This window comes from Balaenoptera ricei, chromosome 7, assembly GCF_028023285.1.
Source record: "Balaenoptera ricei isolate mBalRic1 chromosome 7, mBalRic1.hap2, whole genome shotgun sequence".
In the NCBI taxonomy this organism is placed as follows: domain Eukaryota; kingdom Metazoa; phylum Chordata; class Mammalia; order Artiodactyla; family Balaenopteridae; genus Balaenoptera; species Balaenoptera ricei.
Genome location: NC_082645.1, coordinates 59,635,101 through 59,647,624, shown reverse-complemented (window position 1 = coordinate 59,647,624; position 12,524 = coordinate 59,635,101). Strand labels below are relative to the sequence as shown.

General features: G+C 35.7%; 1 protein-coding gene and 1 non-coding gene across 4 annotated transcripts in view; one reads left to right on the top strand and one right to left on the bottom strand.

Moving 5' to 3' along the window:
• TLK1 (tousled like kinase 1) overlaps positions 1-12,524 on the top strand; it is a 197,327-nt gene that overhangs the window by 171,089 nt on the left and 13,714 nt on the right. For all 3 annotated transcript variants that reach the window (XM_059928082.1, XM_059928081.1, XM_059928083.1), the window contains 3 exons: positions 6,066-6,163; positions 8,414-8,495; positions 12,356-12,447. In XM_059928082.1, the coding sequence (XP_059784065.1) occupies positions 6,066-6,163; positions 8,414-8,495; positions 12,356-12,447 (272 nt within the window). The remainder of the gene's footprint in view (positions 1-6,065; positions 6,164-8,413; positions 8,496-12,355; positions 12,448-12,524) is intronic.
• On the bottom strand, positions 7,429-7,500 carry TRNAA-UGC (transfer RNA alanine (anticodon UGC)). The gene has a single exon. It is a non-coding gene; the product is annotated as a tRNA-Ala (tRNA).

Here is a 12,524-nt window from a genome sequence, read left to right as displayed (position 1 = left end):
TGTCTCTCATATCTATATTTAAGATATATTAAAGAATATAATGGAGAAAAATTTGAGGACATTTAATAAGGATAAATTTGAAGTAAATCGGTAAAAATTTTCTTCTTAATTCTTTTTTTCTGCACTGCCCTTTCTGTTAGTCTTTAATAGTGCCTTTTGCTAATTTTACGTTTCACTCTCCTGGTGATAAACTTTTAGAATGACATTATAAATATTTAATCAAATTAAAACTTAATTTGAGGACCTGGAGATACTAACTTTTGAGGGATTCGTATTGTTCATACTAGTAAAATGAATTTGGTGTTAAACTTGTTGAAACCTCATTCTGAACTAGTTTTCCCAGACCGACTAATGCTGTTTTGGTGCTGTTGAATATACTATTGTAAGTGATAAGCTTTTCTCTGCTTTCACCATCTTCATAATATAGCACACAGAATTCTTCTACCAACCCTGATGGATTATAGGCAAGCTGAGAACGATATATCAGAAAATACTTTCTATCTTATCTTGGCTTTATAGAAAGGCCGCTCTTCGAAATTGAGGGGTTTTTTGTGGGGGCTGACATGTAACATACATTAAAGATTTGCTAAAGACGTTTAAACTAGGATGTTTAATTTTTTCAGGATATCCATTAGTTTTACATGTGAAAATGCATTTTATAACTCTTTAAGCTTTATAGTTTAATGCCTACACACCCCCACTTAAAAAAAGTTGCCATTAAGGGAAATGCTCAAATATACCCCAAATCTGCCTAGCAGTTTTAATCTGGCATTTTACAGAGATTCTACTGTTGCTGTAACGTAATTTTAGCTTAGCATGTTGAGCCAAGAGGATACTAAGTTGCCAGAAAGGACTTTGATTACAAATAGAAAGCATTTCTATGCTAAATATATGGTGAGGGACAAACTGGTTTTACCTTCCATATAAATTTTTAAAAGTTAAAAATTTTAGAAGGTGGTGTGTTTTGCAGGTTACTTAAATGATGAGGCAATATTGAGATCTGTTGTTGTATACTTGTCTGACCTGGGTTTTTTTTTTTTTTTTCTTTTTTTTTTTTTTATCAGTTATAGAGAGAAGAGCAGAGAAAAGTAGAGAGCAAATACAGGGGGCTTTTCTATCTCTACTTCCAGTGCCCTTCTGCTGGCCCTTCAGTCTGGGCACACCCTAGTTTTTTGTTTTGCTTCTGTTTTTTTTATAATAATTTTTTTTTAAACCAGCTTGAAATGATTTCTAAACTTGCAGTGAAGAATTCTAACTTTTCTCAGTTTTATGAGTTAGTATAGCTTATAATATGTTAAGTGAATCTGTGATGATAGGTCCGTTTCCCCGTAGGTAAATTAATTTTGCTCAATCTTGAAGCAACAGTTTATCTCCTTATCTCTTCTCACAAGGTAGGGGAGGTGGTATGGATCAGAACCACCGGTAGATGAATAATTTAAAAGCAAATCTACTTTGATAGTGAGCATGTATTATCTTGGAATATGATTGACAGCATATTATCTGCCTTTTTTTCTTCATATAGCCTGCAACCCCAAAGATGCTAGGAGAACAAATCTTGTACACAAAATCACTTGCTTTTCTTTATGTCCCTAAGATGTAAATCAGAAAGAGTCTTTGCTTTTGCTACGAATCAAATAGGGAAGCTGGGAAGCCAGCAAGAGTCTCAGCAGCTGGCACGGAAAAGGGAATGAGCAAGAGTGAGGGACAGGTGACTCTGGGGATAAATAACACAGTTGTAAGGTAAAAAAGACTAAAGTCAGATACACAGTTTTATGGTAGAGCAGGACCATAGTCTCCCTCCTTCCTTCGAATCCCCTGCAGAGATAACCAAGAGGGTAATATGGCATCTGTATTAGTCTCCTACAGCTACCATAACAAGGTACCACACCCAGGTGACTTACACCAGGAAAAACTTATCGTCTCATAGTTCTGGAAGCTAGAAGTCTGAAATCAGGGACTTGGCAGGGCCATACTCCCTCTCAGACTTGTAGGGGAGGATCCTTCCATGCCTCTTCCAGATTCTGGTAGCCTTAGGTATTCTTTGGTTTGTGGCAGCATCACTCCAATCTCTGCCTTTGTTATCACATGGCATTTTTTATGTGTGTCTTCATGTTGCTTTCCATCTGTGTCTGACCTGGGTTTTTTAATATGTTTAAGTAATTCAGAATATTAGATCTTATTTTAAAATACTGTTAAAATAGCTGTAGTGTGTACTGTTAAGGTCTATTGCTATATCTTTTTGTTTAAATGGAAAAGAGCCATGCCCTTTTATTGTATGTGATTACCAAACCTACCTCTCTCTTTAATGGGATCTTTTCTTACTCATGTCCCTTCAACACCATAATTGTCTATAGAGACCAGTTCCTTTCCAGAGATGCTGTTTGTTTCTTCTTAGACCTTCTCTGCTTTAATTGCTTAGCTGGTGGATGACTTGAGGATTGAAACTTGGTGTTCTTACTAAGCATGATCTAGCTGTCTGGATTGCCTCTCTTTTTTATTTTAATAATTTGGACTACCTTTGCCATGCGTTTCAGGCTTCCATTCCATAATGATTCAGATCAGTTTTGAGCCCAGGTCTGCCTTGCCTCTCCTGAACCCTCTGAAAACGATTAATTCTGAGGATGGCCCAGAGGCTAATGTCAGTCTCAAGCAAGGAGAGCGTGGCCTACAGTATATAGATCTTTGGAAATGATCTGCAGTAAAGATAAGTTTAGTTGCTAAGACTACCATATTCTGGATGTTGTACCTTGGGGCTAGACCAAAACTGGGCCTTGCCCCTTTCTATAAGGAGAGGATACTAAGCAGTATTGCCTAGTGTTTGCCTAAAAGTATGTGTATTAATCTGTTCAGGCTGCCATAACAAAATACCATAGACTGGATGGCTTAAACCAGAGAAACTTATTTCTCAGTTTTAGAGGCTGGAAGTCTAAGATCAAGGTCCAGCAGGGTTTAGTTTCTGATGGGGCTCTCTTCCTCATCTGTAGATGGCCATCTTCTCAAGCCTTCACATGATTTTTTCTCTGTGCTCCCACAAAGAGGTGGTGGGGTTGGAAGGAGAGATCTCTGTCTCTCTCTTCCTCCTCAAAAAGCCACTAATACCATCATGAGGGCTCCACTCTCATGACCTAAGCTAGCTCTAATTACCTCACAAAGTCCCCTTCTCCAAATACTATCACATTGGGGTTTAGGGCTTAGACATACAAAATTTGGGAGGAACACAAACCTTCAATCCATAATAGCATGTATACTTTTTCTCAGTGGGATTTGAGAGAAGCTACTTAGAGTTATTGAATTATCTTTCCTCTAGAAGTGTGTCACTTTGTTTTAAGGTCCAAGATATTGTGGAATAAATATTAAATTACAATATGGAAGATGTAAATATATTTCACTGATGACTATGGAGGATTTATGTCTATTTGCATATGACTTTGTTATAGTTCCTTCCCTTGACAGGCCTCTTTTTTTTTTTAATTTTTTTTTTTAAGTACACCTGAATTATACATTATTTAATTTTTATTTATTTATTTACTTATTTTTGGCTGTGTTGGGTCTTCGTTTTTGTGCGAGGGCTTTCTCTAGTTGCGGCAAGCGGGGGCCACTCTTCATTGCGGTGCGCGGGCCTCTCACTATCGCAGCCTCTCTTGTTGCGGAGCACAGGCTCCAGACGCGCAGGCTCAGTAGTTGTGGCTCACGGGCCTAGTCGCTCCGCGGCATGTGGGATCTTCCCAGACCAGGGCTCGAACCCGTGTCCCCTGCATTGGCAGGCAGATTCTCAACCACTGTGCCACCAGGGAAGCCCGACATGCCTCTTAAATACCTAGGATCCAGCTTTTTTTTTAAACTAGTGCTCCTGACATTTTGTCTTCCTGTAAACACTACAGTTCAAACTGAATGAAGCTTGCCTCTGCTTTTGTATTGTAAGATCTTATGGGGCATACTTGTCATGTTTTATAGAGGGTAAAAAGCTTGCTTAGCTGGCACAGACATACGTTTTATTTTCTTTAGTAAGTATATTGTGATATTGATTACTGCCATTGTATAAACATCTGAAGATTACCAAAAATTATGAAACAAATGTAATTATGTGTCAATCTAGTTGAATCTCATAATTATATATTTATGAGTTAATAAAATTTAATTTCTATAAATTCATTTTTAAAATAGTATCCCCATACCACATTTTCAAATGAAAGCTGAAACAAGTATTTTTGCTGGTATTCTAATAGGCATTTCACCATTTTATCAGATTATTTAAAATTATACCAACTTACTAAGTGTTTAGTAGCTTCCTACATGTATAAGAAGTTAATGGCAGGTTTTAAGGCAGCAAACATTAGTAATCTGAAGAAAGAAGGTTACCACTTTCTGTGTTCTGTGGCATAAATGAATTTGAATTTTTTCATACTCATGGGCACAGCTATATGGCCAGTTTCTTATTCTACTTTATATAACTAAATGGAGACAACTGAACTGTGGTTTGACTTTATTGTTCCAAAGCTTTTTAATCTATTTCCTTTCCTTATAATGAATCCTCAGTTATTTAATCCCCTGGGACATTATCTTACCTTTTTTCTTTTTTCATTAAAATTAAAAATATTTGTAACTGAAGCTACATTAAATGAGGAAATTTCAGAGAATTTAGTGTATCTATTTTAGAAAACTCTCCCCAAAATTTTAGAAAAGTTCATCTTCACTTAAATTTATTTATTTTTCTTTTTTTTTTACTTAAATTTATTTTGAAGGTTTCTATGTATCATCTAATGCCTAATTTACATTAAATATCTCTGCAACAAGTAGTGGTTGTTTCATTTTAAAATAACTGAAATAATCTTAAGGTCAGGTGGAATATGAACAACATACTTAGATTTAGTTTTTTAATCTGTGAACGTTTGTTTTTCTTTATGATACTTAGAATATTCCTTTCAGTTTAAGCCTTAGATAAAGGTGTAATAGACTTTATATCTCTATTATCTGCTTTACGATGAAATAATATTTATATTTTCAAAGTAAATTTCAGAACTATTAATTTTTTGAGATAAAGGATTTTTAAAAAAATATCAGAAGATAAATTATTAAGAGACAGTGCTAATGAAAAACAAATATTTAAATAACCTCTATTCCACGTGGTATAGATTTATAACGGTAGTGGTACACATTTAGGCCAAGGCAATCTGGATTTGTTTACTTACTCAATAAATAGTTATTCAAAAATATTATAAAATTGGGCATTTGTAGAACTTTTCACTGAAATTTGGTATGTTCTTGTTTTTTAAGTAGTATTTAAATTTATATTGACAAGAGGTATGTGTGTAATGGGTGATTTTATTTGTTTTGGTGTCTAATTTTTTTTAATGTTCTAAAAATTGTATATTTTGAGACATGAAAAATATTTATCAAAATGTTTAAATGAATGTTAAAGTAAATTTCTTTAGGATTTGCCTAGGTCTGCTCTGATAACTAAGGATCTGCCACAGCTATTCATAAAATTTTTGTTTTAAGAGTCTCTTTAAAATTGTAGTGGGATTTCTCCAAAGTGAGTGGTCAGACTGTGTGTGTGTGTGTGTGTGTGTGTGTATTCCAAATGTTGTCAGGTCTCAGAATAATCAGTAGTTCTGTCTTCTACCTTTCTTCCTCTTTTAACTGTTGTGAAATATCTCCATTTCATTTGTTTTGTACTAGTAAATTATTCCCTCGTAAATTAAAATTTGGATGTACCAGAAATAAAACTTTCAGCTCATTTTGTGTTATAAGTCAGTTTCAGACTACCTTGCAGTCATTTTCAGTTTAGACATTATAAAAATAGATTTCTTGTGGTACAGAATAAAAGTCAGCATCTCGTTAGGTATATAGATTTTCATGTGGAGGATGGTTTCTTGAAATAGGCTTTTGCCGTATCTCTTTCTATCTTTCAGGCATTGAAAAGAGCACTTTGGTCTTTTAACTCAGTGGTACTTTATAATACACTATTCTTCCCATCACTGTAAAAAATTGGTGCATGAGTAAAAATATCTTTTTTATATCACAAATAAATTGAGCTTGTTATAGTCCCCTCTCTTCATTTTCAGGAAGAGGCAGAAATCCAGGCAGAACTTGAACGTTTGGAAAGAGTCAGAAATCTTCACATTCGAGAGCTCAAAAGAATAAATAATGAAGATAATTCACAGTAAGTCATTATTTGTATTTCACAGTTTTCCATGATAAAAGTTTTTTCTCCCCTTGGAGATCATAAACACAGTATTTCCTTGTTGGGGGGCTTCTCATCATAGACCTAAAGTCCTTCCCGTGGCTCAGAAGGCCTCGTATGATCTGGTCTCTGGCCACCTCACCACCCCATCTCTCTCATCCTCCCCTCACTTATATGTCGTAGACACACTGGCCCCCTCAAACATGTCTGACTCGTTCCCTCAAGGCTTTTGTGCTCGCCATTTCCTCTTCCTGAAATGTTCGTCCTCTAAATATCTGAGTGGCTTACTCCTTATTTCACTCCCAGTGGTCATTAGAGAAGCCACCCTGTCTAAAATAGCAGTCCTTGCCTCACTCTATCCCCTATCTCAGTATCCTTGCCTTACTTTATTTTTTCTTAGCACTTACCACTATTTGGAATTACAAATTTTTTTTTTTTTTCAGTTATTTTATCTGTTTCCTTTCACTAGAATGTAAGCTACATGAGAGCAGGGACTTAGTTTTGTTCTTGCTATATCCCCAGAACCTAGACCAGTGCCTGGCATATGGTAGGCACAGAATAAATACTTGTTAACTAAATACCAAAGTTAATATTACAGTAGTGAGGAAAAAATTATTTCAACCAAAGGGATTTCAGTAAGCCATGTATCCAGCATTATGTAAAAACTGTAGAAGAAATAGAAAAGTAGTTTAAGTTATAGTCTCTGTCCTTAATCCCTAATTATCAAAATGACATTAAATGCTAAAGGAATTCAAAGAATAGAAAATATATGTGGACTGGTGGGAACTTTATGAAGAAGACAGAAATTAAGCAAGGCATTAATTGGATTTAGTCAGTGTAGAGGACAGGAAGGATGTCTTTTTACACTTTGAGACTTATGTAATTTAAATCTTCATGACCTAATATGAGTGTCAGAATTGGAAGTGGCCTATTTCTGCCGTGAAATACAAATATCTTGCTTAAAAGAAGGCCTATTTATGATCATCTTTGTATGAACACAATCATTCCAGTGTATAATGTCAATGAAATAATATAGTTATGTAATATCCTTAATTGTACCAGATGAAAATTCTGATACAGCAGATAAGACAAAACTAATTTAAAATTGGCTCTTCTGAAAATTATGTCCAAACTTGTTTGTGGATATTACTTAATCCACTTGATGAAAATTAAATAAATTGTTACAGCTTTACACTTTTCTTTTCTTTTTTCTTCTTTTGGCTGCGTGGCTTGCAGGATTTTAGTTCCCCGGCCAGAGATTGAACCTGGGTCACGGCAGTGCAAGTGCCAAGTCCTAACCCCTGGACCACCAGGGAATTCCCTACATTTTGCTTTAAAACTAACAGAAATCTCTTTTATTTATAAGTTCTCAGGAAAAGCTTAAATTATCAAAGCTGTGTTGATATTGAATAAAATATCGTGTGTTTGCATCTGGAATTATAAAGCTATCATTGATTTATTTTTTTTCCTTAAATATCAAGAGTGCACATTTTGGAACCACATTTTTCTGCTAAGCCCTGCCATGTATTAGCTGTTGACCTTGGACAAGTTACTTAACCTTTCTGTGCAGTAGTGCCCTCATCTGTAAAATAGAGGTAGTAGCAGGGCCTACTTCAAAGGGTTGGTTAAGAACCAAATGAGATAATACAGGTGAGTGCTTAATGTATAGCAGGTACAATAAGCTTTAAATAGTAATAGCAGTATTGTCTGTGGTGGTTTTTTTTTAAAGCATTTCTTTTTTGATTAGGAATTAAAATTTTATTTATAAAAGGCAAAGGCTGTAAAATTTCACCATGGATGAAAGCCAGTTTATAAATATAATTATTTTTAATCATATGTCAATATTATAAAACTTGATTAACTATAACTCCCAAAATGAAAGTATATTTTTCCAAGGGAAGTAATTCCTGCTGAATAGATATGGGATTTCATAAAGCTCATAGTAATACAGTAGTCAGTAGGTCTTTATCACAGTGCTATAATTGGTCATTGAACCTGAATATTCGACTGTAAATGTTAAGCTTTGTGAACACCAGAGCGTTAAGATGGGTGATAGTCATGCAGTTAGAGAAGGAAAAGAAGTATGGAATGGAATTCAAAATTAGCAGAAGAGTAGCTGAAAAAGAAAAGAAGCAACTGGGAGTAGAATAAGAGAGCTAACTTTGTTGTGGATGAAACCTTTTTGTGGGTGTTTTCATGTGCCTGAGTGTTTTTTTCCCCACCCTTAAGGTTCAAAGATCACCCAACGTTAAATGAAAGATATTTATTACTCCATCTGCTTGGTAGAGGTGGCTTTAGTGAAGTGTATAAGGTAATGTACATTTTTTTCCTGTTCTTCATACTAAAGATATAGGATTATATCATTATGTCATAAAGATATATGACAAAGATATAGGAATATGTGGTTAAGAAGTACATGTCTTTTTATTATTGATTTTATGATTTTTTTGACTGGTTTTATGTCCTCTCATTACAAAAAATAGTCTGTGGTGGTTTATGTTGTCTTATCTCAAGAGTCTAAAAACTATCCTTGTGCCTTTGCAGTCCCTCTGATATTTGGTACCTGGTTATCACTAGCCAGTCTGATACAAGTAATAACAGCCATTAGAATCAAGATAGGCAGGTAGCCATTTAATATAGTACATTTATGGAAAGGTTGTATCCCTTAATTTAAACATGTGTCACAAGTCTTACACGTCCTGAATTTACCCTAATTGCTACCTATTTTAAGGCCAGTGTTTCTCAAATGTGTATTTATAAATGTAGAAATATTTACTCATCATGTTTAATGCTTTATACCTTACTTTTTTTCCACTTTATGTTATCTTTCTGCCCAACCTTTAAATATTGTAGTTCCTAAGGTCTCATCGTTCTTGTTCTCCTTTTCAAATATATCCCCCTCCCATTCACTAAGTTATCACCTATTTGATTTCAGATACAGATGTATAGATACATAGCTATCTACCCCACACTTTCCTTCTGAGCCCCATACCTGCTGGTTTATATGAGTTAGTCTGTTCACCTCATGTGGATGCTTCATAAGCACTGCAAACTCACATCTGAAATAGAAGTTATCTCTTCTCCCAACCCGCCCCCTTTTTAACATTGCTCCCTACTTTAATACACAGCACTGCCATTTATCTGCCCAGTCCCCCAAGTGAAAAACATAAAAGCCATCCTTCAATTCACGTTGCCCTTACTCCCTTCCCCCAACATAACCAGTCCCTGGTGTCTGTCATTATTAATGTCATTAAGCTCTCCTAAATCCAGCAATGACCCTTCTCCCTCTCTCTTAGCTCAGGGCCTCATTGTCTCTTGTTGCATTGCTGCCCAAGTCTCCTAGCTGATCACCTTTTTCTGGGCATTGAGTTTCTCCAGTTCATTTGTGTATGCTGCAGCTAGAGTGGCCTTGTTATAAAATGCAGTCTGATCATCTCACTCCCCTGCTTATAAGCCCCAGTGGCTTCCCATTTGCTCTTAGCATAAAGTCATATGAAGGTCATAGTCTCACCTTAAACTTCAATTCCTATAGAAGGCTTCCCTGTTAGTCTGCCTTTGATTAGCTCCTTGTAACACTTGGTGCTTCATTATGTATTGATATAGTCAGTGATTAAGACCTTGGGTTCTGAAGCCAGACAGGCTGGGTTTGAATCCTGGCTAATTCTGACTGCTGTTTACTAACTGTATAAACTTGGGCTTATTGCTTACCATCCTCTGCCTGTCTTCAGCTGGGAATGCTAATAGTACCTACATCATAGGATCATTATAGTGATTAAACAAACTATCACAGGAAAATCACATAGAACTCTGTTGCTGAAAAAATGTAAGCTCATTAGATTGTTATTAGAAATCCTCTCTGTTCAACGAGACAACCTGTATCCAGTTCTGACTCTGGGGGAAATTATGGGGTTTAGATTCAGAGAACTTCATTTCTGATCTTGGTTCAACCATGAACTATTTTTTGTTTTGTTAACTTGGACGAGCATTAAGTGTTACCCATCAAGAGTGATCTGTAAGCTCTCTTCCAATTCCTATTTCTCTGATTCTAATGGTAGTTCATCCTCAGGCACTTAATGGTTGAGTAGTCTTACTCAGGCCACAAGGTAGAAAAGAAGGTCATAATGTTGCTCACTGTGGATCTAAAAATCACCAAAAGTATAGTTAGCTAGCGCTAGCTCCGCCTAGAAGTTGCCCGGCTTCTGAGCCTACTGATAGCTTTCATGACAGTCTTCTGCCACTGCCCAATAGTATTTCCATTGTTTTGAGCCCCATAGATAGGGTCTAAAAGGAACTTTTCTTTTGGAAGAAAAGGCTTCTGTAGAAATTAGAAAATGCAGATTGTGGGGCCCTAATGACTTGAACCCTCAGTACTGACTTAAATACTAATGACAGCCCCTCCAACCCCTTCAAGTCCTTTCATTGTTGCCAGGTCGCTTGGTAAACAAAGTAGAGGACTGTAAGTCAAAAAATTGACTCTTCTCTATACCAAGGTGGAAAACATTGAATCAGTTGCTCAGTGATTACCATCTTAACTTTATGGGAAGGTATACTTTACTCTCCTAATCTTGGGAGAAAGATGTGTCATATACAGTTATTATAATCAATATACACGGATGATAATTTTATTAGTACTAAGAATTTTATTTTCTCTTATTTTTACTATGATTGCCTTTGAGTTTTATAAAAGCTTTTTTGCTTTCTCTCACATGAACTTTTATTCTTTTCTATTATATTTTTTAAAACTTAACTTTTAATAGTATAATGAACTAATGTTTATTGGATATTTATTATGAATCATATATTATTCTAAACACTTTATATGTTTCACCCCATTTAGTTGACAACCCAAACTTTATGAGACTGAGGCTATTAGAGAGGGTATTAAGCACAAAGTCATGCAGCTAATAAGTTCATCTGACTCCAAAGTGAATATTCTTAATTACTGCATCCTATATTATTTCTGATGTCATGCTTTTATAATTTCGTGACAAGCAGTTTACCCCTACTGCTTATTTTAAGGTTAAATTGATAGAGGGAGTGGGAACTAGGAACCTTCTTCCTAATAAATATGTAAGCTTTTAGTGTTTTCTTAAGGGAGTGCTTTTGTGTAAAAGTCACAGTTGAACCTAAATTATTAAATTCCTCTTTAATGATATTCATTTTTTTAAAAAAACATTTATAAGTCACCTGAAGCCTTAAAATATTGATCATTCTTTATTTAAGAAATAGTCTGGTCATTTGAACAAACCAGTATAAAACCTTTTTTGAGCCCAGATTAAGGAAATATTGCTGATAGAGTTAGGTGTGATAATTAATGGTTATGGTTATGTTTAAACAGTTTCATAATAAAAGTTTAGAATTTTTTTAAAACAGTTAGGAAATTGTTAGGAACTTGTTAATTTTCAAAAAAGGGGGGGAAAAAAAGGTGGAGTTGCTAGGAAAGGATACAGGAACCCACCAAAAAAGTATTACAGCTGCCTGTTTTCCTGGCCGCTTACTGCTACTACCAGTATAGAGAAGAACATCTGTATTAAAAACAGATAGCTTGGGACTTCCCTGGTGGCACAGTGGTTAAGAATCCACCTGCCAGTGCAAGGGACACGGGTTTGATCCCTGGTCCGGGAAGATCCCACGTGCCACGGAGCAGCTAGGCCCGTGCACCACAACGACTGAGCCTGCGAGCCACAACTACTGAGCCCATGCACCGCAACTTCTGAGCCCGTGTGCTACAACTACTGAAGTCCTCGCATCTAGAGCCCGTGCTCTGCAACAAGAGAAGACCGCGCACCGCAATGATGAGTAGCCCCCACTTGCTGCAACTAGAGAAAGGCCGTGTGCAGCAACAAAGACCCAACGCAGCCAAAAAAAAACAAAACAAAACCCAGAGAGCTTTATTGTTTTATCTTGATTCAATATATTGGCACTTATAAAACTTGAACATGAAAATTCACATTAACGTTTTTCTCTGATTTAGCACCATGGAATTTGTATCTTGTTTCTGATAATAAATGTGCCACTGAACTATATATAACCTTAGCAGAGATGACTACCAAAAATCGTAATGTGTATTCTCATTCCATATTATTGCAAAAATTATCACTCAAAAGAAAAAAATCTCTTCAGCTATTCAGTTGGTCTTTGGTCCAAACTCTTCTATTCCTTGAATCCTAGGCTTTTGACCTTTATGAACAAAGATATGCTGCTGTGAAGATCCATCAGCTTAATAAAAGCTGGAGGGATGAGAAGAAGGAAAACTACCACAAGTAAATATTAATTCTTTATGATTTTTATCAATTTTGAAAATATATTTAATCGTCACGGAGAATTAATATATTCTCTT